General features: G+C 38.7%; 1 protein-coding gene across 1 annotated transcript; it reads left to right on the top strand.

Moving 5' to 3' along the window:
- The first annotated feature begins 2862 nt into the window (after positions 1-2862).
- On the top strand, positions 2863-21960 carry LOC117673160 (lipase member M-like). The gene is made up of 10 exons (XM_034430356.3): positions 2863-2979; positions 4112-4220; positions 5416-5533; positions 5783-5981; positions 6675-6784; positions 9448-9584; positions 12445-12591; positions 12972-13043; positions 16985-17056; positions 20896-21960. Exons 2-10 carry the CDS (start codon positions 4119-4121, stop codon positions 21127-21129), a joined length of 1191 nt encoding a protein of 396 aa, XP_034286247.1. The 5' UTR covers positions 2863-2979; positions 4112-4118; the 3' UTR covers positions 21130-21960.
- Positions 21961-24325: the final 2365 nt, after the last annotated feature.

The following is a 24325-nucleotide window of genomic DNA, read 5'->3' as shown; positions in this document are numbered from 1 at the left end:
ACATCAGGGTTGTGTTTGACCTCGGGAGGCCAGGGTGGGGGTGGCCAACTCAACATCTCTCATGTTGGGGGCACCTTTGGGAGCCTGAAGGCTCTCCCAGCGAAAATGGGCTCCCAAGTTCTGTTTTTGGCCTCCTGTGACCCTCTGCCAACAAGAACAAAGCTCGGAAGGACTGCATGCGACCGTCCCGAGCTCCTTTTTCAGTGGCAGAGGCACCCCGGGCCAGTCCTTCGCTGTTTCTAGGGCAGCCCTGTGGGCCAGATCTAAGCACCCTGTGGACTGGATCCAGCCCCCGGGCCTTGACTTTGACACCCCTGCTCTAGTATATGCCACTAGGGAGAAAAATACAACCTACAAAGCTGGGAGCCAGATGTAAATTGATTTAAAAATCAATGTCTCAAATACCATGCAGTATTCTTTACTTAAAAGTGTTCTGAAGTATCAGAGAAAATACAAAAGGTCATAGACTGTAAATCATGACTAACTTTAGTTCATTTATTTATGAACATAATCTACAAATTATTTCGTGAGACTCAAAGCTGTAAATCTATCAATAGTCAAATCTCATTATGCACTCAATGGCGACAATGTAGTTTGAACCCTTTGCTCAAAAGAATATTTATTGCTATCCCTCCTTCATTATTTTTATAATAACTCAAGTACTTCTTTCTGCTCCTATCATGCCTGTCATGCATTCTATAAAACAGTATCAATCTTTGTGTGTGTGTGTGTGTGATTTATAAAGTGTATGTAAATGTAAAAGTGAAGGAAAAATCCAGTGGAAAATTCATGGAGGGTATATAATGACAAAACACAGCATGGGGCTTTTCTTTTACAAAAAGAAAGTCTTTTACAAAGACTTTATTTGCTTGGTTTGTTTCTGAACATCTTTTAATGACACATTCATTTAATGACAATGGCATATATCAGCCCTGGATAGATAACAAATCTAAATGGAGGTCATGGCCTCTGTAAGTCTTAATGGTCAGTGCTACAAAGCATTTCAAAGGGAAGAAGTATTTTTCCTTGGAACAACCCATGCAACTGTGCTCCTGAAAATACTGAGGGATAAGATTGTTTATTCATGAAAAGCAGGTTTCGATAGTGTGCGTGGATGCATTTTTAAACAGATTCAGGGAACGCACTTAGATTCTTGCCACTTCGGGTCTGCACCTGAGAGATTGACCTGTTAATCATAGTTAATCCAAATGTTCAAATTATGTTTGACTTCAGAATAGAATAGAATAGAATAGAATAGAATAGAATGGAATGGAATGGAATGGAATGGAATGGAATGGAATGGAATAGAATAGAATAGAATAGAATAGAATAGAATAGAATAGAATAGAATAGAATAGAATAGAATTCTTTATTGGCCAAGTGTGATTGGACACACAAGGAATTTGTCTTGGTGCATATGCTCTCAGTGTACATAAAATAGAAGATACGTTCATCAGGAATCATAAGGTACAACACTTAATGATAGTCATAGGTTACAAATAAGCAATCAGGAAACAATATCAATATAAATCGTAAGGATACCAGCAACAAGGTTATAGTCATATAGTCATGAGTGGGAGGAGATGGGTGATAGGAACGATGAGAAGATGAGAAGATTAATAGTAGTGCAGACTTAGTAAATAGTTTGACAGTGTTGAGGGAATTATTTGTTTAGCAGAATGATGGCGTTCGGGAAAAAACTGTTCTTGCATCTAGTTGTTCTGGTGTGCAATGCTCTATAGTGTCATTTTGAGGGTAGGAGTTGAAACAGTTTATGTCCAGGATGTGAGAGGTCTGTAAATATTTTCACAGTCCTCTTTTTAACTCGTGCAGTATACAGGTCCTCAATGGAAGGCAGGCTGGTAGTAATTGTTTTTTCTGCAGTTCTAATTATCCTCTGAAGTCTGTGTCTGTCTTGTTGGATTGCAGAACCAAACCAGACAGTTACAGAGGTGCAGATGACGGACTCAATGCAGAACTGGATCAGCAGCTCCTTGGGCAGTTTGATCTTTTAGAGTTGGCACAGAAAGAACATTCTTTGTTGTTGATGACGTTTTTGATGTTAGCTGTCCATTTTAGATCTTGCGATATGGTAGAACCTAGAAATTTGAAGGTCTCTACTGTTGATACTGTGTTGTCTAATATTGTGAGAGGTGGAAGTATGGAAACAGAGGATAATATGTTTTGCAAACCTGCCAGTAATAGAACACACTGGGGCTGTGAGCCTAGATGTCAGGATATCAAGCAACCTCAAAGTGAATCATTGAGAGAGCCAGTTTGGTCTAGTGGTTAAAGCTCCAGGCTACAAACCAGGAGACTATGAGTCCCACCTTAGGCCTGAAAGCCAGCTGGGTGACTTTGGGTCAGTTACTCTCTCTCAGTCCCTCAGGTCAGGCTGGGGCAACAAGCTGATCAGTCGATTCCTGATGCAACCAACGGATCAACACTCGGACATAAAATAAAATCCGAAATGAAAAGTGACCCTGTGCTTGTGGGAAAATGCTTAGCCAGAGAAAGGAAGCAAAGCGTGGAAGGAAGCATAGTGAATCCTTGAAGTTTTATGGATAGTCTGTTCTTTGCAGTGCTCACATAGGGAATGTATTGGAAAAACTGTAGGAACAAGCATATTCTCCTGATTAGAAAGCCATGGAATGAGACAAAATGTTCGCATTTGAAATTCCTTCCCTTCAGTGTTCCAATTCTCTCTGAAGTCACTTGAACATCTCACTAACCTACAACAGTCCTAAAAATGTAAGCAAATCTGGTCTTCAATGAATTCCTTTCAATATTGCTAAATTGAAAAAGCAGCTGAAAGGGAAGAGATGGAAAGAGATGTTACCACTAAATGCTTTCCAAGGAAGAGTTAAATGTTGTAACTTCTCTATAACCTTTATCTTACATTTCTGGTATAAATATTGTGTCAAGAGTCACCATCTCAACATCTGAAACTTTTGGAGGAGCAAGTGAATATTAAAACCAGTAAGTATAACAATCATATCTTGTACAACAGCAAAAGGAATGTTGATAACTAATTTATTTCTTTTTTTCCTTGTGAAGTTATCTGTGTCTTTCTTAGAATTTTAAAGATGAAAGGACTACCACCAGCTATAAAGGGAATTATATGGTTTATCTGATGTTTTTTTTTTTAGTTATTCTTCAGATAGTGAGAGAAAAGAATAAGGAGAGGGAGCTTTAATTAGCAGAGCACATAGATACATCTTTTACCATTTTTCCAGAGTTATTCAGAATAAATTGAGCGTAAAAGTTTAATAAATTATTATTATTAGAGTAATATGACTGTTGAATATATATGACATTGTTCTGATATTTCAATGTATTTATTGATCTGCAAGACATGCTTCAGTTCTTATTATTACTCTTATTCTTTTATTCTTATTCTTCTTTAATTAGAAGTTCATCCTATAGGTTCATTCATATGAATGAAATGAATGGATATAGATTCCCATTTGTAGTTGTTTCTAGAAAAGAGAAAAAGTATTTTCAAACAAAAGTGAAGGGGGGTTAGGTGAGATTTTATTGTTCCCTGGTTTTCCTCTGGGTAGCCTAAATATTTTTTTTTTCTATGTACAGTTATTCTTCTTATAAAACTAAAATGAATCAAAAGTTCTGTTGTCTTGTATAGATATCCAGGCTCAGATATGCATACATTACAGAAATATCACTGTTATCTTGATAAGAAGTAGAACTGACCCGAAGGAACATATCTATATATCTATATCTATATCTATATCTATATCTATATCTATATCTATATCTATATCTATATCTATATCTATATCTATATCTATATCTATCTATCTATCTATCTATCTATCTATCTATCTATCTATCTATCTATCTAAACCTTAGGATAATTTTTTTAATACTTACTTTTGAGTGCATTTTTTAGTTTCTATGAAAAATAAGGAAGCAAGTTTTTGGAATTATACAAAATGATCATTTTAGCAAGCAGCTGCAAAAGACTTTTATTTATACCTTGAACGGTAGCCATTAGAATGGTTGTGGTCATACAGCTTTTTAACAAGAAAAATTGTTTCATTATGTTATATGTAGCACAGTCATTAAGAAATCTATATCTTTTGTTAAACAGGCACAGGATGCAGGCATTAATTATTACAATATGCCTGATTCATGGATTTGCCTACTCAAAACTAATAAGAACAAAGAGAGCTACAAATTCAGAAGGCTTTATGAATATTGTAAGTTGCCTTTCACTATTGATGGAAAATTAATATGATGCTTGATTTTAAATGTGCTTCTCATATTTTTAAAGTTAGACTCATTATCTCCTGGGATTTCCAAATCAAATATCATTTATCAATTTACATGATTGATTTTCTTTCCCTATTTTTTTAAAGGATGTATTTAATATATGTAGCAATATATCCAACTCTGCTCTATTCTGATTGCTTCATTCAGTCTACATTTCATACATCAAAACAGCCAGTGGCTTAAGGAATTGTTCCAGTGATGGGCTTCAAGTAAGTTAACAACCGGTTCTCTGCCCTAATGATTTCTTCCAACAACCAATTTGCCAAACTGCTCAGAAAGTTAACAACTGGTTCTCTTGAAGTGGTGTGAACTGCCTGAATCCCACCACTGAGTTGTTCTATTTAGTTATCCAAAAGGTAAGGTAAGAGAGATGTGATACTCATTTCCATCTTCTGTTGAAAGCATGTTTAAAGGTCTTGGAAGTGTATCAAATGCACACATCTTCAAGATCCTTATGCCTTTCCTTCCCACTTTATGAATATAAATCAAGGCAACCTTACACTAAATAATCTAAAGCCAACTAAGCATTTCGCATAGACCTGATGAAAGCTGAATAAATGACATCAAATCTGTAGAAACATAGAATATAAAACATCACACTATATTTATCTCTTTATTCAAATGATCTTCTATGGATGATAGAGATTCAGGTCATTCTCATGATTTTCACCTAAGCCCAATTACTCCAGATTCGAGAAGGGTTTACAATGTGGGACAAAATAATATGTCCCCATCAATTGATCATCCATCTTCCCTCAGATCTTTCTAGTTAATATTTATTTTTAAAAAGATTCATAATATGCTATTGTTTCAATCATTAGTTTTATGACTCCTAAGGGAAAAAATACTATCTAGAAAATGAGGGGGAAACTAAAATATTTATAGTGTTTTATATTTATTATAAAACATTATAAAAGCCCTAAAAGAGAGAGAAGCAGAAGAATTGTGGGACAAAAGAATTTATCCTTGCAACTTGCTATCAGTTTCCTAAAACTTTATTTCTCTAATAATTGCTCAGTGCTCAGATGCAGATACATAAAGCATAATTCCAAAAGATGAGATTAGATAGTGCCACAAATTCTTTAAATTTGAATTGTTGGTTTATTTTTTACTCTGTTGCAGAATGAACTTATCATCCATAAAGGCTACCTAAGCGAGGAGTACAAAGTGATGACAGCAGATGGCTATATTCTTACCTTGAACAGAATTCCATCTGGCAGAAACTATCAAATGGATTTTGGTGAGATAAATTGATATAACATAGGGATAAGGTAGAAACATATAAGGAAAAAATGAAGCACATATCTGCGACTATCTTTATGAGTGAATAGATGAGAATTGTCCAGATAAATTGAATCCTAGTCCAACCTAATATATACTACATAGATAAATCACAATTTTCCCCACATTCCATTCTTTTGACGCATTTATTCCTAGTAAAACAAAATAATTTTAATATCTTAAGTAAAATATTATATTCTTTTTTCAGGTAGGAAACCTGTAGCATTTCTCCAGCATGGTTTGCTAGGAGATGGAAGCAACTGGATTATCAACTTCGCCCACAACAGTTTGGGTTTCATCCTCGCAGATGCTGGATATGATGTTTGGATTGGAAACAGCAGGGGAAATACTTGGTCCAGAAGTCACCAAAATCTGTCTGTGAATGAAGATGAATTTTGGGCTTTCAGGTATATTTTATTTTTTTATTTTTATTTTTTTTAATTTGATTTATATGCTGCCCTTCTCCGGAGACTCAGGGCGGCTTACAATGCGTTAAGCAATAGCCTTCATACTTTTGTATATTTATACAAAGTCAGCTTATTGCCCCCACAAACTGGGTCCTCATTTTACCTACCTTAGAAAGGAGGGAAGGCTGAGTCAGCCTTGAGCCTGGCGGGATTCGATCTTACTTTAATTGCAGACAGCTGGTGTTAAATTACAGAGCTCTGTCTGTTGAGCTATCCAGGCTCCTATTGTTGTCCTATTATTGTTGCAATCTTGGTATTTTGCAGCAGGGAAATGGAATGAAAAGAGAAAATAATTTCCATCTCATGCTATAAATAATTTAAGATCCAAAATAATTCAATGAGATCTGGTATTTGCTTCTAGGGATGAATCCATTTTTGTAATCCATATTGTATATTCAATATTGTAATGTTGGTACATGTTCAGTTCTACAAACAATTTCTTCAGAATTGTGGAATATGTTTCCATATGAAGCTAATATGGAATAGGCATTTTTGATACATTATCTAGAGGACAACTATTGTATATACTGTTCCCACTTTATTTCACTCACTATTTTGGTTTCCTTCAGAATCCCAATCAGATTGTTAAATTCATTCCTGAATTCAATTCTTTTGTCTTGTATCTTTCCCTAGCTTTGATGAAATGGCAAAGTATGATCTTCCAGCTGTCCTCAATTTCATTCTACAGAAAACTGGCGAAAAACAGTTGTACTATGTTGGCCACTCACAGGGTGCTACAATAGGTATGTAAATGAAGAAAAACTGATATGTAGTGTGGTACAACCATTTGTGTTACAGCAGTTGAGCTATGGAGGAATTTCATACTATGAGGAAAGAGAAAACAGGAGGGAGAAGATTAATATTAAAGTAGTATTACACTGGATTTGCACCTTGTTTGAAAGTTTTGATAGTTCTCATTTCATTCAGGTCAGAAATACAATTGTAAGCCCCACTAGTAGCATTCCTTTGAAGCTTTCATGAAAAGAACTGAAGCAGGGTACTCATATTTTTTTTCCTCATTGTGATATTATCTTCATTTTGCGACTGTATTGCTCCATTACCCCACGCTCCCTTGTCAAAGTTGGCCTGGGCTAGAGTTTCAAAGAACCTAAAAGAGGCCTATTGGGAAGAATACAGGCTGCTACTATTGGTGCTAAAAACAAAAAAGGGCCAAAGGGTTCAGGTGACACCTTTAACCTTCCAGATATTTTGCTTCCCCCTCCCTCCAAAAACTTTGCTATACCTTTCTTCAGTTCTGTCACTTTTATGTCACTGAATAGCAAAACTACCGATAATGATGGCACCAAAGAAGATTCTAGAAGTTGCTAGGCAGGAAAAAGGCAGAGGTGGGCTTCACATAATTTAACAACTGGTTAATTCAATTCACCCAGAATTGAAAATGTGAGTGCACCATTTGCGTACATGCGCGCTGTGTTAAAAATATGGCGATTATATAGGATGGGATAGTGCTGGGGTGGTGGTGGCTGGGCCCAGCCACTGGCCATAACTACCAATTCGCCCGAACCGGTCTGAACTGGCTGAATCTCTGGAAAAAAGGTTATATAAGCTATTCAGCATCCGTATGAGGAAGCTAGGATAATCTCCCTGAGATAGAAGAAAGTCTGCCAAAAGATAAGGTGTGAGGTGAGGTGAATTTAGCCAGCCAATCAGAATTGCTGATGGAATATATGAAGTGTATTAATAATACCTGTTATGAGGTGAAGCAGTGCGCTTGCTTAGAGATGTTAGTCCTGAGTATAAATTCTTTACCTCTGCTCAGAAATAAAGTTTTTAAAATGTTCCTACCCATTTAGTGTGATTATTGGCTAACCCACAAGTGAAGCAAACTGAGCCAACAGTAACTTTTACACTAGGAAAATTAGGCTTCTATCACCCTCCCCCCAAATATAAAAGCTTTACAACTGGATCAAAAATAGTTTGTGTAAAGAGAACCATTTTAAAGACTTTTAATTTGAAAGCATTACAATAAAGAAAGTGTTTTGGTTTGGTTATTTTTTTAGTTAAAACTTTCCATTATCAAGAGTCAATTCAAATGTTTCCTTTGAATGAATGTGCCCATGAATTACCCTTGTCCACCATTCAGTAACATGAATGGTCATTACCTTTCTTGCTATCATGTACCAGATATATGTGGGGACAGCTCCTCCATATAAAAAAGGATCTAAGAGAGATCTTGCCTAATCAGATCCCTTTTTACACAGATGAGGACAACTTGCCATTCATGCTATGGATGAGGACAACTGACGATAATAAATCTCAAATGCATATTTCTTAGGGCAGCATGAAGCTGATATAGTATAGTATGGAAGAACATTGAGGGGTGTCTGAGATATATTGGTCTAAAAAAGCAAGATGATAGTTACAGTCAGAGAGTGGCACTTACTATCTGTATTTATTTTAATACTCACCTACGGATGTCCTTGGCATTTGTTCAGCCTTGTGTCTCATTCTATGAGTTCATTTGGTGCCTGGAATAAACTGAGTATTCTACAAGAGAATTTGTACATAAGATGTTTCAAACAATGTTTGAAAATTAAAAGAAAGTTTGTGCAGGAGATGAGCAGGCTCAGCTGAAAGGTCTGAGTTTGCAATCATCCCAAAGGCGCTTTTTCAAGAGGCAACTGAACTTTCTGGTTTTCCTTTGAAGACATTTCGCTTCTCATCCAAGAAGATGAAGAAACTTCCTGGATGAGAAGCGAAACGTCTTCAAAAAAACCCAGAAAGTCTAGTTGCCTCTTGGGAAAGTGCCTTTGGGACAACCATGACCTGGATGATTGAGAATCTCCATAGACAGTCAGTTTGCAATCCTTTGTAGCCACAGCAGACTCAAGTCCAACTCCTGTGAATTCTGTTGACTTTTATCTAGCACCCATTTAGTTTTGATCTTTAGTTGGCCAGATTCTTGTCTTATAAGAATTATTTTTTAAAAAGTCTTTTGTGCTTTGAATTCAGTGTGTAGTCCTGGTTCTTTGCATCAGTTTGTCAGGTGCAAAATCTTTACAATAGTCTATATTGTAGATAGAGCTTCTTTGTTCAGAACGTCACTGCTTCTCTCTCTCTCTCTCTCTCTGTGTGTGTCTCTCTCTCTGTCTCTCTGTCTCTCTGTGTGTGTCTCTCTCTCTGTCTCTTTCTCTCTCTCTCTCTCTCTCTCTCTCTCTCCATCTCTTCCTCTCCCTCCCGCCCTCTCTGTGTATGTTATGTGAGCACTGTGTCAGAAAAATGTAGTCATACAAAAGGGCATCCATAAAATCCTACTAAGTATTAAAATAGATATGCCCAATATATTGAAATGTTACTGTGCAAACTAAACAGGATGGGAAGGAAGGTGGTGAATTTTATTCCTTCTTTAAAAAATTTTTTTTTTCCCTTCTTGAATTTTTCTCAGGATTTATAGCATTCTCAATGATGCCAGAATTGGCTCAGAAGATCAAGATGTTTTTTGCCTTAGGCCCTGTGACTAGACTTAAGTATGCCAAAAGCCCTTTAATAAAACTTATTCATCTGCCAGAGAGGTTCCTTTGGGTAAGTTCATATTTTATTCCAATTCCTGTTCATCCAAAGAGTCATTAAAGGACATATCCTTAATTTAAAATTTTCACTAGGTTTTAGTAGTCTTTTTTCTTTATGTAGAGGCATCACAGACTATGGTCAGCAAACTGAAAATAGAAGTCACATAGAATTTCACAATCAAAAGGATATCCTTTTATACATGACACGCAAACACAATCTTAATCAGGATTGCCACCTTGATTTTTCTGACTACCAGAATAGATGCCCCTGTCTATGTGGCATACAACCACAGTGGCAGGTCTGGCTAAGAGGGCCTTTGCCCAATTTTGACTGGGATGATAATTCCACCAGTTCTTCCTCATGGTTATACAAGCCTTATTCACCTCTGTGATGTATTGCTGCAATGAGCTGCACATGGACCTGACCTTGAAGACTGTCAGCATGCTGCAGTTGCTCTAAAATTTAACAACATGGGCAATTATATGTGCACCATGATATGCTTAGGTAACACCATTACCTCATGAACTCTGATTTAGAGTAGGCTTCCAGGTACAATTCAAGAAACTGGTTATCACCTCTAAAGCTTTATATGACACAAGACCAGAGTGTTTATTAAAGATGCTTGTCACAAGCTTGATTTGGACTTGTCTGCAGCTGTGTGTAGGCATCAACGCATATGACTACACTACACTTCATCTACACTATGAAGGGGTTGATCGGAAAGCGTAGATTGCAAACGGCTAGAGACAGACTGACATGCCCACCGGGGTGGGTTCTACTTACCTTAATACCGGTTCGCAACAGGACCGCTCATGCACATGCGCAGAAGCTTCTGCGCATGCACAGATCACCCATGATGATGTCGTGGTGGGTGGGCGGAGCCTCCCACTGGTTTTACCACTATAGAACTGGACCGAACCTGGAGCAACCCACCACTGATGCGCACCTCCCAAATCTCAACGACAGGTTGTGCGGAGATGCCCATCCTGCATGTTGATTGGTTGATCTGACTTCCTGTTGGTACTTTGTTGTTTGAGCGCTCCCTAGCCAGAACATTAAAATTAACAAGCCGTGGTGGTGCAGTGGTTAGAATGCAGTACTGCAGACTACTTCAGTTGACAGCCGGCTGCCAGCAGTTCGGCAGTTCAGTTCTCACTGGCTCAAGGTTGACTTAGCCTTCCATCCTTCCGAGGCCAGTAAAATGAGGACCCAGATTGTTGGGGGCAATATGCTGACTCTGTAAACCACTTAGAGAGGGCTGTAAAGCACTGTGAAGTGGTATATAAGTGCTATTACTATTTGCAGAAGTATACATGCAATAGCTATGCAATCATCTCCAAACAAAAGATGCATATGTTCCCTGACATACAAGTGATGTAGAAGTCTAATGCAGCCTTTGGGAAGTTGTGCAATGAATCTAAGGCCAGAATAGATCTTTGCGTTTTATTTTTGTTAATTATTATTTGAATGTTCTATTAGCTTCCAAGAACAACTCCAGCAAACTGGTGACCATATACTGTACATTGATTATATTAAACAAATAATGAATAAGAGTGTTATCATGTGATGCTTTCTGGAGAAATAGCCCTTTGAATGTAATACAATTCCTGAATGGACTAGTATAATGTTAATAAGGTGGCTGAATTACTTTGGGCCAGGCATTCTGTATCAACCCAACTCACCTCACGGGATTGTTGGTGTGGAGCAAATACAGATACTCCTCTACTTACAACAGTTCATTTAGTGACTGTTTGAAATTACAATGACACTGAAAAAAAAGTGTCGTTGTAACCATTTTTCATAGTTATGACCTTTCCAGCAGTGGTGAAATCCAGCAGGTTCTGACAGGTTCTGGAGAACTGGTGGCAGAAATTTTGAGCAGTTCGGAGAACCGGTAGTGGAAATTTTGAGTAATTTGGAGAACTGGCAAATACCACCTCAGGCTGGCCCCAGAGTGGGGAGGGAATGGAGATTTTGCAATAGCCTTCCCCCAGGAGTGGGGAGGGAATGGGGATTTTGTAGTATCCTTCCCCTGGAGTGGGGTGGGACTGGAAAGTTTGCAGTATCCTTCCCCTGCCACGCCCACCAAGCTACACCATGCCCACCAACCCACACCCACAGAACCAGTAGTAAAAAAATTTGGATTTCACCACTGCTTTCCAGCATCCCCATAATCAGGTGATCAAAATTCAGATGCTTGGCAACTGGTTCATATTTATGACGGTTGCTGTGTTCCGGGGTGATATGATCACCTTTTGCGACCTTCTGACGAGCAAAGTCAATGGGAAAACTGGATTCACTAAACAGCTGGGTTACTAACTAATCTACTCCCATGATTCACTGAATGAATCTGTAGCAAGAAAGATCGTAGAATGGGGCAAAATTCACTTAACAAGAGAAATGTTGGGCTCCATTGTTGTCATGTGGGGAGGACTACCTGTAGAAGGAGGAAGGAATATTAACTAAGTTTGCTGACTTGAGCTATTTATAAAAGTTAATAAAAGTGGGATAAAGACAAATAAAATAAATAAAATAAATATTTATTGCTTCAGGTATCACGCAAACTATTTGAAATACTCATGTTCTTGATTAATCAAAATATTCAAAATCACATTCTGGTTCTACATCATATCCTGTGTATTATTTACCTATGCCTTTCCACATAGAGAGAAACTTTCCTTTTCACCTAATGCTAAGTATCATCCATTAAAACTGGTGCCTATTTACGTTTTCTGCCCTTCTATTCACATAATTCCTTTACTGTAACCATGTACTAATAGCAGAAGTCATGAAGAATGTTCAGACATGAAAAGAACTACATATTACTTCATCTGGCAGATTTTTTAATTTAATTTTTATTGGTATTTTGTAGACTATGTTTGGCAAAAGAGAATTCCTTCCCCAGAAGTGGCTAGTTAAAAAGGCTCTTGCTACTTTCTGCAGCCGGCGTCCATTCACTAGTGTTTGTGGAAACATCTTTTTCTATCTTGGTGGTGATAACAGGAGAAATATAAATATGGTGAGTATTGCTGCTTGCAACCTTTGCTCAAAAAATACCATAGATGCACATTTATTTAACCAAAACCATGTTAAAATATACCTTAATTTAAATAACTTCAATTTTGTTTTTTAACTGTATCCACCAGATGTAATGTAGACATAAACAAGATGAAGAAAGAATAATTAATAAGTTATGCAAGGATAATAGATCTAAGTACATTTCAAATCATTTTAAAGACTATGATATCCATTGAGTAGGGCCTAATTAGGTACTGGTTTTTATACTTCTGAAATATTTAATGTCATTTTCAGCTAAAACTTTGAAGAACATTTATTTAGAAATGTGTTTTGAGTCATTTCGAGGAGACTAAAATTTCCTTTCTTCTTCCCTCCCTTTAGAGCCGAATAAACATATATGTGGCCCGAACACCAGCTGGAACATCAGTACAAACTATATTGCACTGGAGCCAGGTATCTTTGCTTATTGCAATATTATTGCTGGTTAAGAAATGATACTTTAGAACAGGGGTCCCCAACCTGTGGGTCATGGCCCTCTACCAGGCTGTGGTCTATTCGCAATTGTCCCATGTGAGCAGTAGTGGGTTCCTCCTGGTTCGGCCCAGTTCCGCTGAGCCGGTAGCGGTGACGATATGATGTCACCAAACCGGTTCTGCTGCCCCCCACCCCCCCGCCCCGCCGCGTTATTCTTACCTTTTATTTGGCCCCATCCCCAATCTATTGCTGCCTCCTGAGTCCCAGCTGATGGCTAGAGGGAAAAAAAACTGTTTAAACTCTTGCCGTGGGGCTTCAAAGGGCCGCCCTACAGCTGATCAGTGTTAAAAGAAAACAAATGAGTAGATCAGTGCCTGCAAAAATAAATGGGTAGACCAGTGCCTGCAAAAATACATGAGTAGACCACTGCCTGCAAAAATAAATGGGTAGACCGGTACAGCTCTGCAAGCAGTTAAAAGCCTGGTAGACCTGTATTTCTGCTAAATCCTAAATAATTGTCACATGACCATCAAGCCACGCCCACAGAACCGGTAATAAAAAAATTTAGAACCCACTCCTGCATGTAAATGGTAGGCGCCGGCACTCACAGCCCTACTCTCACAAATAAATTTGCACAGACCTGCTCCTCACACAAAACCATTTCCCCTTCCCCACCCGCACTGGGCCACCAACCCGGAAAGGTTGGAGAATGCTGTTTTAGAATGGCATTACCCATTTGTGCAATTGAGGCATCATCTATGGCAGGGGTGTCAAACTTGTGTTGTCATGGCATCATCATGTGATGTATTGTGACTTTTTTCCCCTTTGCTACACCACGCTACATAGGCGTGGTCAGCGTGTGACGCATCCCGGCCCGGGGCCCGCGAGTTTGACAATCCTGATCTATGGCCGTATTTTTTTTTATTGGTTTTACCACAACAACACAACACAACACAACATACAAAACACAAACACATGATATGTGTTTCTTTTTACATATCAGTTTCGTTCCTCTTACTTTCTACTATATACATTCCCCATTTTTCCCATCCTTTATTATCATTATCTTTATCGTCCCTTTATTTTTAATTTTCTTCATTTACAATATTTTGCACATTAAGTGGTATGATTGGCTCGAGATTAGGGAAAGTAAATGTGAATAAACAATGGAGAGAAGAAGGTGACAAATGTGCAAAATATGGCTGTATTTTTTAAATGTGGCAACCTTAAAATGTGCAAACTTGGCAACTTTAACATCTCAGAATTCCTCAGGCTAGCAGGGAGTTGAAGTCCCCACATCGTAAAAGTTCCCAAGTCTGAAAACACAGATCTATAGTAACAATAACAAAAGGACATAGGCAAATATGATCTTGTATTTTTAAATAAGTAATTACTTATTTATTTATTTTTGAGGCTGGTTGAGGGGGGGAGCTTAAACTTTAAAAGTAAGAACAGTAAAATTATTTCAAGAGGGAAATCATTGCTTTTCACTTTCACACAAGTTATGAATCAAGGCATTATATGCCTTGACTCTGGAGATTCTCAGTCATCCAGTCATCTCAGTGTCCCAAAGGTGCTTTTTTTTCAGGAGGCAATTGGACTTTTTGTTTTTTGTTTGAAGACGTTTCGCTTCTCATTCAAGAAGCTTCTTCAGCTCTGACTGGATGGTAGGGAATGGGAGGATTTCTATTTCTTGCAGACAGCTGGTCATTTGCATTCTTTTAGAGAGTTGTTGAGGCCACTTGGAGGTTTATCTGTGTCCTCAGGGTCACCTGAGTAGTGCAAATGGGTATGGAACCCACTGCCTTGGTGGCGCAGCGGCTAAAGTGCTGTTAAAGTGCTGCCAACTGCCTGCAATTACTGTGAGTTCAAATCTCACCAGGCTCAAGGTTGACTCAGCCTTCCATCCTTTCGAGTAGGTAAAATGAGGACCCAGATTGTGAGGGCAATAAGCTGACTTTGTGTAAAAAGAACACCACTTGGGGGGCTGAAAGCCCTACTAAGCAGGTATATACAAAAGTATGACAGCTATTGCTTAACACATTGTAAGCCGCCCTGAGCCTCCGGAGAAGGGCGGCATATAAATCAAACCAATAAATAAAATAAATAAATAAACCTTCTTGGAACTGCTGAAAGGACTGTGTTGTAGATTGGAGATAGATGATGTTGTATCCTCCCCTTCTGTTGAGAGAGGGCTGTTCAATTTTGACATAGATGGCCTCTTTGACCCCTCTTTCAAATCAATGATCCCCTCTGTCCAAAATATGGATTTTGTTGTCTTCAAAAGAGTGGCCTGTTCCTTTTAAATGCAGATGGACTGCTGAATCCAGCCCTGATGTGTTTGTTCTCCTATGTTGAGCCATGCCTTATATTATACATTATATATCTTATTTTTCTTTGATGAAATACGCAAGATCTCCGACCTCCGAGTGTTTCGTTGCGCACTGAAGACCCTGTTGTTCCGCCAGGCAGGGCTATCAACTTAATAATTTTAATTGGGGTATTTTAAATGTTTGGGGTTTTAAATCGGCCAAATCTATGTAATTATTTTAATTTTTAATTATTGTTGTGTGTTGTGTTTTTAAATTGGCTGTACACCGCCCTGAGTCCTTCGGGAGAAGGGCGGTATAGAAATAAAATTATTTATTTATTTTATTTATTTATGAAAGAACACCAAAAGCCTATGCTTTCTCTGAGAGGTTTTTTTCCTGGTGAGACCAGTCTATCAGGGCAACCTGGTCTACCCAATTATGAGACGGAGCATACTGCTTCTGTTTTTGCCTTTCAGCCCCAATCCGGGAGCCTTCGCAGGCAGTTGCTTTCACGATAAAACTATTTTTGTGTTGAATTTTATGTTTACCAACAAAGAAATAAGGGGATTCTCTCTAAGAGTTTCATATTTATAAATAGACAAACTGAGGGGGAAGAGCCTTCCAACAGACAGTATAAGCAGTAGCACTATTTCAGATTTGCAAAATATTCTTGTACCCCAAGCTGTTTTAAAGCTGGGTGGAAAGCAGTCAAGAAACATAATGAGCAAAAATTCATGCATTGCCCTTCATATCAGACTTATATGAATCTCGGACTAATGCTATCAGGCAGGAACATCCTCAGGAAGGTGTCAAAAGAGTCAAGACTGAATGTGCAGACCCACTCCTTACATGTATCACATACAACACATATAAAACAAAGAAAGCCTTTATTGTATAGTTGTGGTCAACCTCATGACATTTTGGAAATCACCACCTCCTTGCTTTCAGGTGATTTCCCCCCCCCCTAAGGTTGGTTCTTGGTGGACAGCTGGAACTGGAGGGCTAGACCAGGGGTGGGTTATACTTACCTTTACTACCAGTTTGCAACGGGGCCGCGCACACACGTTTGCTTCGCTCGCGTGTGCTTTGGCGCATGCACAGAAGCTTCCTTGGTGGGCGGAGCCTCCTGCCGGTTTTACTACCGGTTCTATAGAACTGGTCTGAACCAGGGGCAACCCACCACTGGGCTAGACATTTTTGCATATGACTTGAAGGAAGAATTTTAGTCAAACAAGAAGTTTCAATTGAAAGAGCTAATAATTCAACTTTGCATTTTGATGGAGGTCCAATTGAATTGAGTAAATCAACTTTTAAAGCAAGCTGGTTCTGTAACTCTAGGTCAAATTCTAGTTGAATCAGATTTTTATATTGCAATAATACCTGTCTCCTCAAAAATAGTAGAATAGTAGAATGAGATTACTAGGCAAATGTGTTGAATTTCTCATGAACATAAAGTTTGGGTGTGTTCAGATCTACTCTTCTACTGCCAGGGTTTTTAGACCCATTATAACTTCAACATTCAATAGGCAACAGTACCTGTATGACTGCAATTAATCATTACTAATTCATTAATAGTGTATTTCATTTCATCCCTTGCTTTATTGCTAGATTTTTCGTTGTGGATTATTCAAGGGTTTTGACTGGGGTGATGAGAGGAAGAATAAAAAGAAGCACAATCAGGTATGGCAATATTTGTTTATTTATAGGCACAAATTTTGAAAAAAATTAAAGCAAAGAAAATGTATGTGGGGAGAAATAATTCATAGACACCTGGTACCTTTGACTATCTCACCCAATCTGATTCAACCCATCCGAGGTGCCTTTCCCTGAGAAACTATTAGTAGGATCCCAATTCCAGGAAGTAAGAGGGAAGTGTTATTTTTCTCCGATGGCCATCATCTTCTGAAATAGCTTCCTCATGGAGACAAGATGTTCTCCAATATTAATAGCCTTCAGATTGCTAGTTGAAGCCAAGTTATTCCAGAGAATTTGGAGATGAATCACAACTACATCAGGAATGTTGTTTTTAACTGAGTTTTAATTTTTCATGAACACTTGTCTATTGTCGATTCATTGTAATGAATCTAACTTTCTGGGTATAATCAGATAGTCCTATCTGTAAGGGTAAGGTGGAGATGGAATCCTGATGGTCCCAGCAGCAATAAGAAACTGTTAGCGAAGCTCTGCTTCAAAATCAGAAGCATGGGATTGACATGGGATTGACAGCTGAAGTCCCCTGCAGGGGGACCATCGGGCATGGAATTGACAGCTGAAGTCCCCTGCAGAGATATGTCAAGCAAAATTTCTCCCAGCTCTTTTTTTCCCCCATCAAGTATTTCACCAAAATGTTCATATCAAGCTGGGCAGTCTAAGAGGCAATTATATTTCTTCTCTGAGCCAATAATGCTCAAGATATACTTGCAGTTGAAAATATCTAGTACTCAGAATCAGAACTTTCTGAATAGCTCTGTTCTACTTCTTGAATTAGAACAATAACCACACAACCCAATTTACATAAAGAATTCAAGAATAACTTTTACACATCAGTAATTATACAACTCTATAGGAATGAATTCCATTCCTCCATTACTTCATACTCTGCTTGGCAAATGCAATTTCTTTCCCTTCCTTTATTTTGCTCTGCCATCCACATAAAAAAAGCCAAATATATTTTAAAGCCCAAAGATATCCACACAATTCAATAACCTTATTTAAGTTTCTCCTCCTCCTCTCTGAATTCTTGAGTCTTGTTGATTTTTCCTGTACTTCATCTGGGGGTAGCCACAATCCAAATTCACACAGCTGTGCGTTACTTTATCCAGTCACAGTTTCTTCTCTCAACTGTCAAACAGAGAATGTTCTTCCTACTAGGCATACGCCTCACCTTCTTGCTGGTGAAGATTAGTGTCAATCTTTCCAGCTAATATATAGGTTGCTTTCCTTCAAGGGTGGATTCACCTCTCTTGAACCCAAGCTACAAGCAGGCACTCCCAGAAATTGAGGAAAGCTTTGTGTATTCTCCCTTTAACTCTTACATACAAGCAAGTGAGCAATTTTGCCTTGTGTTTAATAGAAACGTTGTCTAGCTGCTCTTTATTATCTTTGTCTTCCTCTTACCTCAACATTTTATCTTTTTTCTCCTCATCTCAAGTTATGTTCTTGTCTGACTTTAAATCTTTTACTTTTGTTCTTGTTGTTGTTGTTTCCTCCCATTCCGAGGTGGGTTATAGCAGGTTCTGACCAGTTCTGGAGAACCGGTAGCGGAAATTTTGAGTAGTTCGGAGAACCGGTAAATACCACCTCTGACTGGCCTTGCCCCCATCTATTCTCTGCCTCCTGAGTCCCAGCTGAAGGGGAGGGAATGGAGATTTTACAGTATCCTTCTCCTGCCACGCCCACCAAGCCACACCCACAGAGCCAGAAGTAAAAAAAATTGAAACCCATCACTGCTCCCATTGTTATATTCTTTGTCTAGGCCATTCCTTCCACACCCGTTTCCTCTCTGAGTCAAATGTCTCTTACTCAGTGGAGTCCTCCAAGAATTCTCTAGCTAGCATTTAGCTGGGGAATTCTGGGAGTCAAAGTTCACATATCTTAACACTGCCAAGTTTCAGAAACACTGCTCCAGAGGAGCCATTTTTCTGTCCTAAGGAGATCAATTCTATCCTTGCAGGATGGTCTGTGTCTGCTAAGAAGCTCTTTATCTCATCTCTCTTTCACTACATTATTTCACTGTTGTTTACAACTTCTTTATCATATCCTGCTAATTACAAAACCTGGATTCCTATTCCTTGCGATAGCAAACCTTACAAAGTTGCATCAGCTTTACTCATTTCTTCAAATTATCTGCAAGTTTCTGGATTATACTAGCCACGGTGACGCAGTGATTAGAGTTCAGTACTGCAGGCTACTTCTGCTGACTGCTGGCTGCCTGCAATTTGGCAGTTTAAATCTCACCACGCTCAAGGTTGACTCAGTCTTCCAACCTTCTGAAGTGGGTAAAATGAGGAGTCTGACTCTGTAAACTGCTTAGAGAGGGCTGTAAAGTGGTATATAAGTGCTATTGCTATTGAAAATAATTTGCACAGTAAAGGCACTTAAGGACTGAGCCCAATGGATGTCCCTATGTCACTATGGTATATACATTTCATGCATGCACAACATAATAAGGAGAGAGCCTTGGTGGCACCGCAGACTAAAGTGCTGTTAAATAGCACCAGCTGCCTGCAATTACTGCAAGTTCAAATACACCAGGCTCAAGGTTGACTCAGCCTTCCATCCTTTTGAGGTAGGTAAAATGAGGACCCGGTTTGTGGGGGCAATAAGCTGACTTTGTATAAAAATGAACCCCGCTTAGTAGGCCGAAAGCCCTACTAAGCAGGTATATACAAAAGTATGAAGGCTATTGCTTAACGCATTGTAAGCCGCCCTGAATCTCCGGAGAAGGGGGGCATATAAATCGAACCAATAAATAAATAAACAATAAATAAATAAGCCATGATAAAATTATAATCAGGACATTTAGTTTTGACATGACAACATGATTCCTCAGCACCTTGCTCACAGCTGATTATTTTTGTTATGTTAAAATTTTCAGATGACAATCAGAATGGCACATGTCCTGAAAGCAAACAAACACATTCTATCAGGATTTTTTAATTTTATTCTGACCATATCTAAAACTCTTAGAATATATATAAGAATGGAATTAGGATGGGCCTTCATGAGAGAACATCCCATTTTGAGGTCAGGACACTTTACATGCACTCCCTGTTACAAGCCATGCATGGCTTATAACACTCCCAATATTTAGTAAAGAATTAGTAAAACCTAAAAGTCCTATGAGGGGAAGAAGCAATGTAAAAGGGGAAGCAGTAATAATCATAAATCCAAAAGGACTTAAGCTCTTACTATCTGAGTGATCAATTGTCCCACTGTGAATCTGATAGTTCAGGAGTGTCAAACTCGTGGCCCATGGGCCAGATGCATCACATGTTAGCCCCGCCCTCGCCCAGTTTAGCGAAGGAGGGGGGAAGTCCCAACATGTCACGTGATGATGCTGTGACGATGCAAGTTTGACAGCCCTGTGATAGTTGGTTTAGATCAGCAGGGGAAGCTTTCGGAAAATCCCTCTTGCTGCTTGGCTATGTTGTGGTTGCCCTAGGAAAGGGTGTTGCCCCTCCCACTTTCAAATATTTAAGAAAATGACAAAAGTGCTCCATCTACTTGATCTACTTGATCTACTTGATTTACTCCATCAAGCGTTTAATTATTTCTTAAAATCATTTTAATGATCTTGATTTTCATTGCATTCATTTTATTGTTGTTTTCGTGTTCTCCCTAAATAATAATACAAATTTGTTTTATTTATTAATGTTTGTAAACCTTCGAAGAACTATAAAGAATTCATTTTAATATACTAACTCTGCTTCCATTTATATGTTTTAATTTTTTTTTAAAAAAAAGTCAGTTGCTTTAATTAATTTTTGTATTGTTTTATGTATTTATATATTTTCTAGCCTACTCCTCCATTATATAAAGTGAAAGATATGACAGTTCCAACTGTGGTATGGACCGGAGGAAAAGATTTACTTTCAGATCCAAAAGATATTGCTATTTTATTGCCTCAAATCAAACACCTTGTTTCCCATAAATCCATTCCAGACTGGGCACACCTCGATTTCATCTGGGGTCTGGATGCACCCCAACGCATGTATAATGAAATAATTGCTCTGATGAAGAAGTATGCATAATCTCTTCCAAAACAAAACAAAACAAAATGGATAACTGGAGCATAATGATCTTCACTGTAATTCTCCCCGTGTTTGTCACCTATCGCATCATCCCTTGATTTAATGTGCTATTTGTAGTTTTGGCTGCAGTGACAGATCTCTGTAATACACATTGGATAATGTTAGTTTTTTAAAATATATATTTTCCATTTCAAACATTGAAATTGCAATCAAAATTGCTCCCCACTCATACAGTACAATTTAAATCAGAATCATTTTCCCTTTTTGAATTCAGTTGAGTTGAAGACAAATATCGTGTTTTCCCAAAAATAAGACCCTGTCTTACATTTTTTAATAATAAAATAAGGCCAAACGAAATAAGCATTTGGCCTTATTTTCAGGGAGGTCTTATTATTTTGGGGCGCATGGAGCAAGATGAGGCACCTCTTGCCATCTTACCTGATTTCCAGATCTGTGTTTAAATACTTTTGGGGAGGGCTTATTTTTGGAGGGAGGCTTATTTTAGCGCATGCATTCAAAAGCCCGATTGGGCTTATTATCAGGGGATGTCTTATTTTTGGGGAAACAGGATACACTTTTGGAACAGTATTATCAGGAAAAGAGGGGGAGGGGAAAGGTAATACAAACAGTTGTCAACTTACAATAAGGCAGTAACTATATTGAAGTCTGCTATATAGTGCAATATTAATGCAATATTGGTTTTCAATTGAATTGTATAGAATGTGAAGGATGTATGTTTGTGTTTTATTTTTATAATTATATTGTTACACTGCAGATGGCATTTAATTTCATTGTACGAAGTGCAATAACAATAAACTAAACTAAACTAAACAAGAGTAACGGAGCCTGCCTAGGACAGTTGTAAGTCATAATGGTTGTTAAAGTAGGTTATCATCTAACCGACTTGAATTTACAAGAGGTTTTTTTTTTTGTGTGTGGCTATCATCAAGTGAGCCTTGTGGTTGTTAAGCAAAGTCATTGTTCATTATGGGGCACTTTTGCTGAAAACTGGAAGTAAATGCCGTTTTTCAGCAAAAACATCACAATTTACAGTCATGTGAGTGTAAGATGCTGCAAACAGCTGTAACACAATTAGTCTCATGCCTGGGGGGGGGCACTGAAACTGCAGAACCAGTTTGTAAGTACTTGGGAAGGGGTCCGTTGTAAATTCGAGTGGTTGCTAAGTGACCGGTCGTAAATCAATTACCTTGTAGCAAACAAGATTAGAGAAAGAATATTTGCTGTTTTTGTAATTTAGCCCTGCCAGACTGATTTGCTGAATCTTTCAATGGTCACTTTCTGTTGCAGAAACTTAATTTTCTTAGGCAGGATTAAGTAAAGGCTTACAAAGACTGCGTACTCAGTGGCTGTTTTTGCACAATTTAAACAACAAACTAACCAAGCCAATTGGCATCAGAATGTTGCCCAACTCGCTTCAACTCAATGCATCATGCTGTTCTGACCTAGGCTTCCCCAAATCACAAAACAGACTCTTTGTCCCGCCCCCCTCAAAAAAAAGCCCCTTTTTATTTGGCTAATGTGAATTCCTATCATTCACATCCAGCAAAGTCCTGGCAAAAAGTCTTTCAAGGATGAATTGCAACCACAGACCTTATCAGTTCTTGGGTAGTTGCCAGGCCAATAGCTTCCAGGTGCAACGCTGTACAACAAAATACTTGGCAAGGAGTCTCTGGGAGGCACTAACCCGGATAAGCAAATCTTCACACTAATAAACGAACTAATTGTCTCCTGCAAACATCACTTCCCTTTCGCTACTATTTATTTCCTATGGGAGAGGCCATTCAGCATTCCCTTTACTTCCGAGTCGACCCTTGTTCCTTAATTGTTCCCTTCTCCTGACAGCTCTGTGCATGCTCACATCGGGAACAGGCTCCAGCTGTTCTTCTGCCCCACTTATCTCCGACTCCGAAGGTAGCTGATAACTGTCGGATGGCCCTGGCCCCATCTCTGCCTCCGACACAGAGCACACATCAGACTCCAAGACTGGCCCATGTTCTTCCCCAACCTCTTCACTGTCCGAGTCTGCTGCCAGCTCTGCTGGCCGCTGGCGGGCCACAACATATGCAAATTCAAAGCCTAGTGTCAATGCAATAAGTTATGGGTAAGCCTACCACACAAATACAGTCTATATTCACACATATGTATCACTCAGCATAGGTAAAACAATAACAACAACAACAACAACATGCTGCTCCCATTTATTTGTTTGGGCACATAGTAAAATATATCCTGTATATGCATCAGTATGCTGCATGTGTGTCTTGTTGGCAGGATGCAGGCAACAACAGGTTGGGTTGCAAGTTAATCATTAACTCTAACCCTGCTTATATCAATTGTGTCCTAGACACCTCTAGATTAGATTACTGAAACATGCTCTATCTGGGGCTGCCTTTGAAGAGAATCTGAAAGCTTCAGCAGGTAGAGATTGCAGCAGTTAAGAGCAGTCCTAGAAAAACACATGTTACTCATCTGCTCCCTGAGCTACACTGATTGCCAATTTGTTTCCAGGTCTAATTCAAGGTGTTGGCTTTAACCTGTAAAGTTCTTCATGACCTAGGACTATCCAGAGGACGGCCTCTCCCTGTTACATCAGCCGCATTATATCTGGGAGAGAAGGCAGGCTGCTAGGGATCTTGCATTTGGTGGGTCTTTGCGGTGGCAGTCACCTTATGGAACATTCTTCCTCCTGAAACCAGTTTAGCAATATCCATTTTGGCATTTCAAAAGTCCTTCAAGATGTGATTATGTCATTAGGCCCGAGGATTCCAGGAAACCAGAGACATGCTTAGATGGCTCCATTAAGGTGGCCATTGTTACCCTCTCTTTGCCTACGTTTATTTGTTTTTGTAATATTTATCTTTTAATGTGGATTGTTATGTCTTGATTGTTTTGATATCTGCTGCTTTATTTGATTGTTGTGCACCACTCAGAATAGTTTTTGTGAGACAGGCGATTCGGCAGATAATAATAGAATTACCAAGGTTAAATCCACAGTCCTACCAACACTGGAAGAACAAGCTATTGCATATACTCACATACTAGGGATAATGAGACAGATGGCATATAAATTTAATAAAGTGATAAATATAAACAGAGAGTGAATCTCATGCCCACTAGCACTGATGCTGTTACCTAGTTGAATAATGAAGTGTTTGCAAGCAAACAACCAAGAAAG

The sequence above is a fragment of the Pantherophis guttatus genome, chromosome 6, assembly GCF_059756535.1.
Source record: "Pantherophis guttatus breed Tessera chromosome 6, ASM5975653v1, whole genome shotgun sequence".
Taxonomy (NCBI): domain Eukaryota; kingdom Metazoa; phylum Chordata; class Lepidosauria; order Squamata; family Colubridae; genus Pantherophis; species Pantherophis guttatus.
This window is presented reverse-complemented; position numbering and strand designations above follow the sequence as displayed.

Bases quoted from the DNA above. Each gene is read 5' to 3' on its own strand.
- LOC117673160 (XM_034430356.3), top strand. From the start codon at position 4,119: ATGCAGGCATTAATTATTACAATATGCCTGATTCATGGATTTGCCTAC. The intron at 9,585-12,444 runs GTAAGTTCATAT...GGTATTTTGTAG, and splicing joins TGCCAGAGAGGTTCCTTTGG to ACTATGTTTGGCAAAAGAGA. The intron at 17,057-20,895 runs GTATGGCAATAT...TATATTTTCTAG, and splicing joins ATAAAAAGAAGCACAATCAG to CCTACTCCTCCATTATATAA.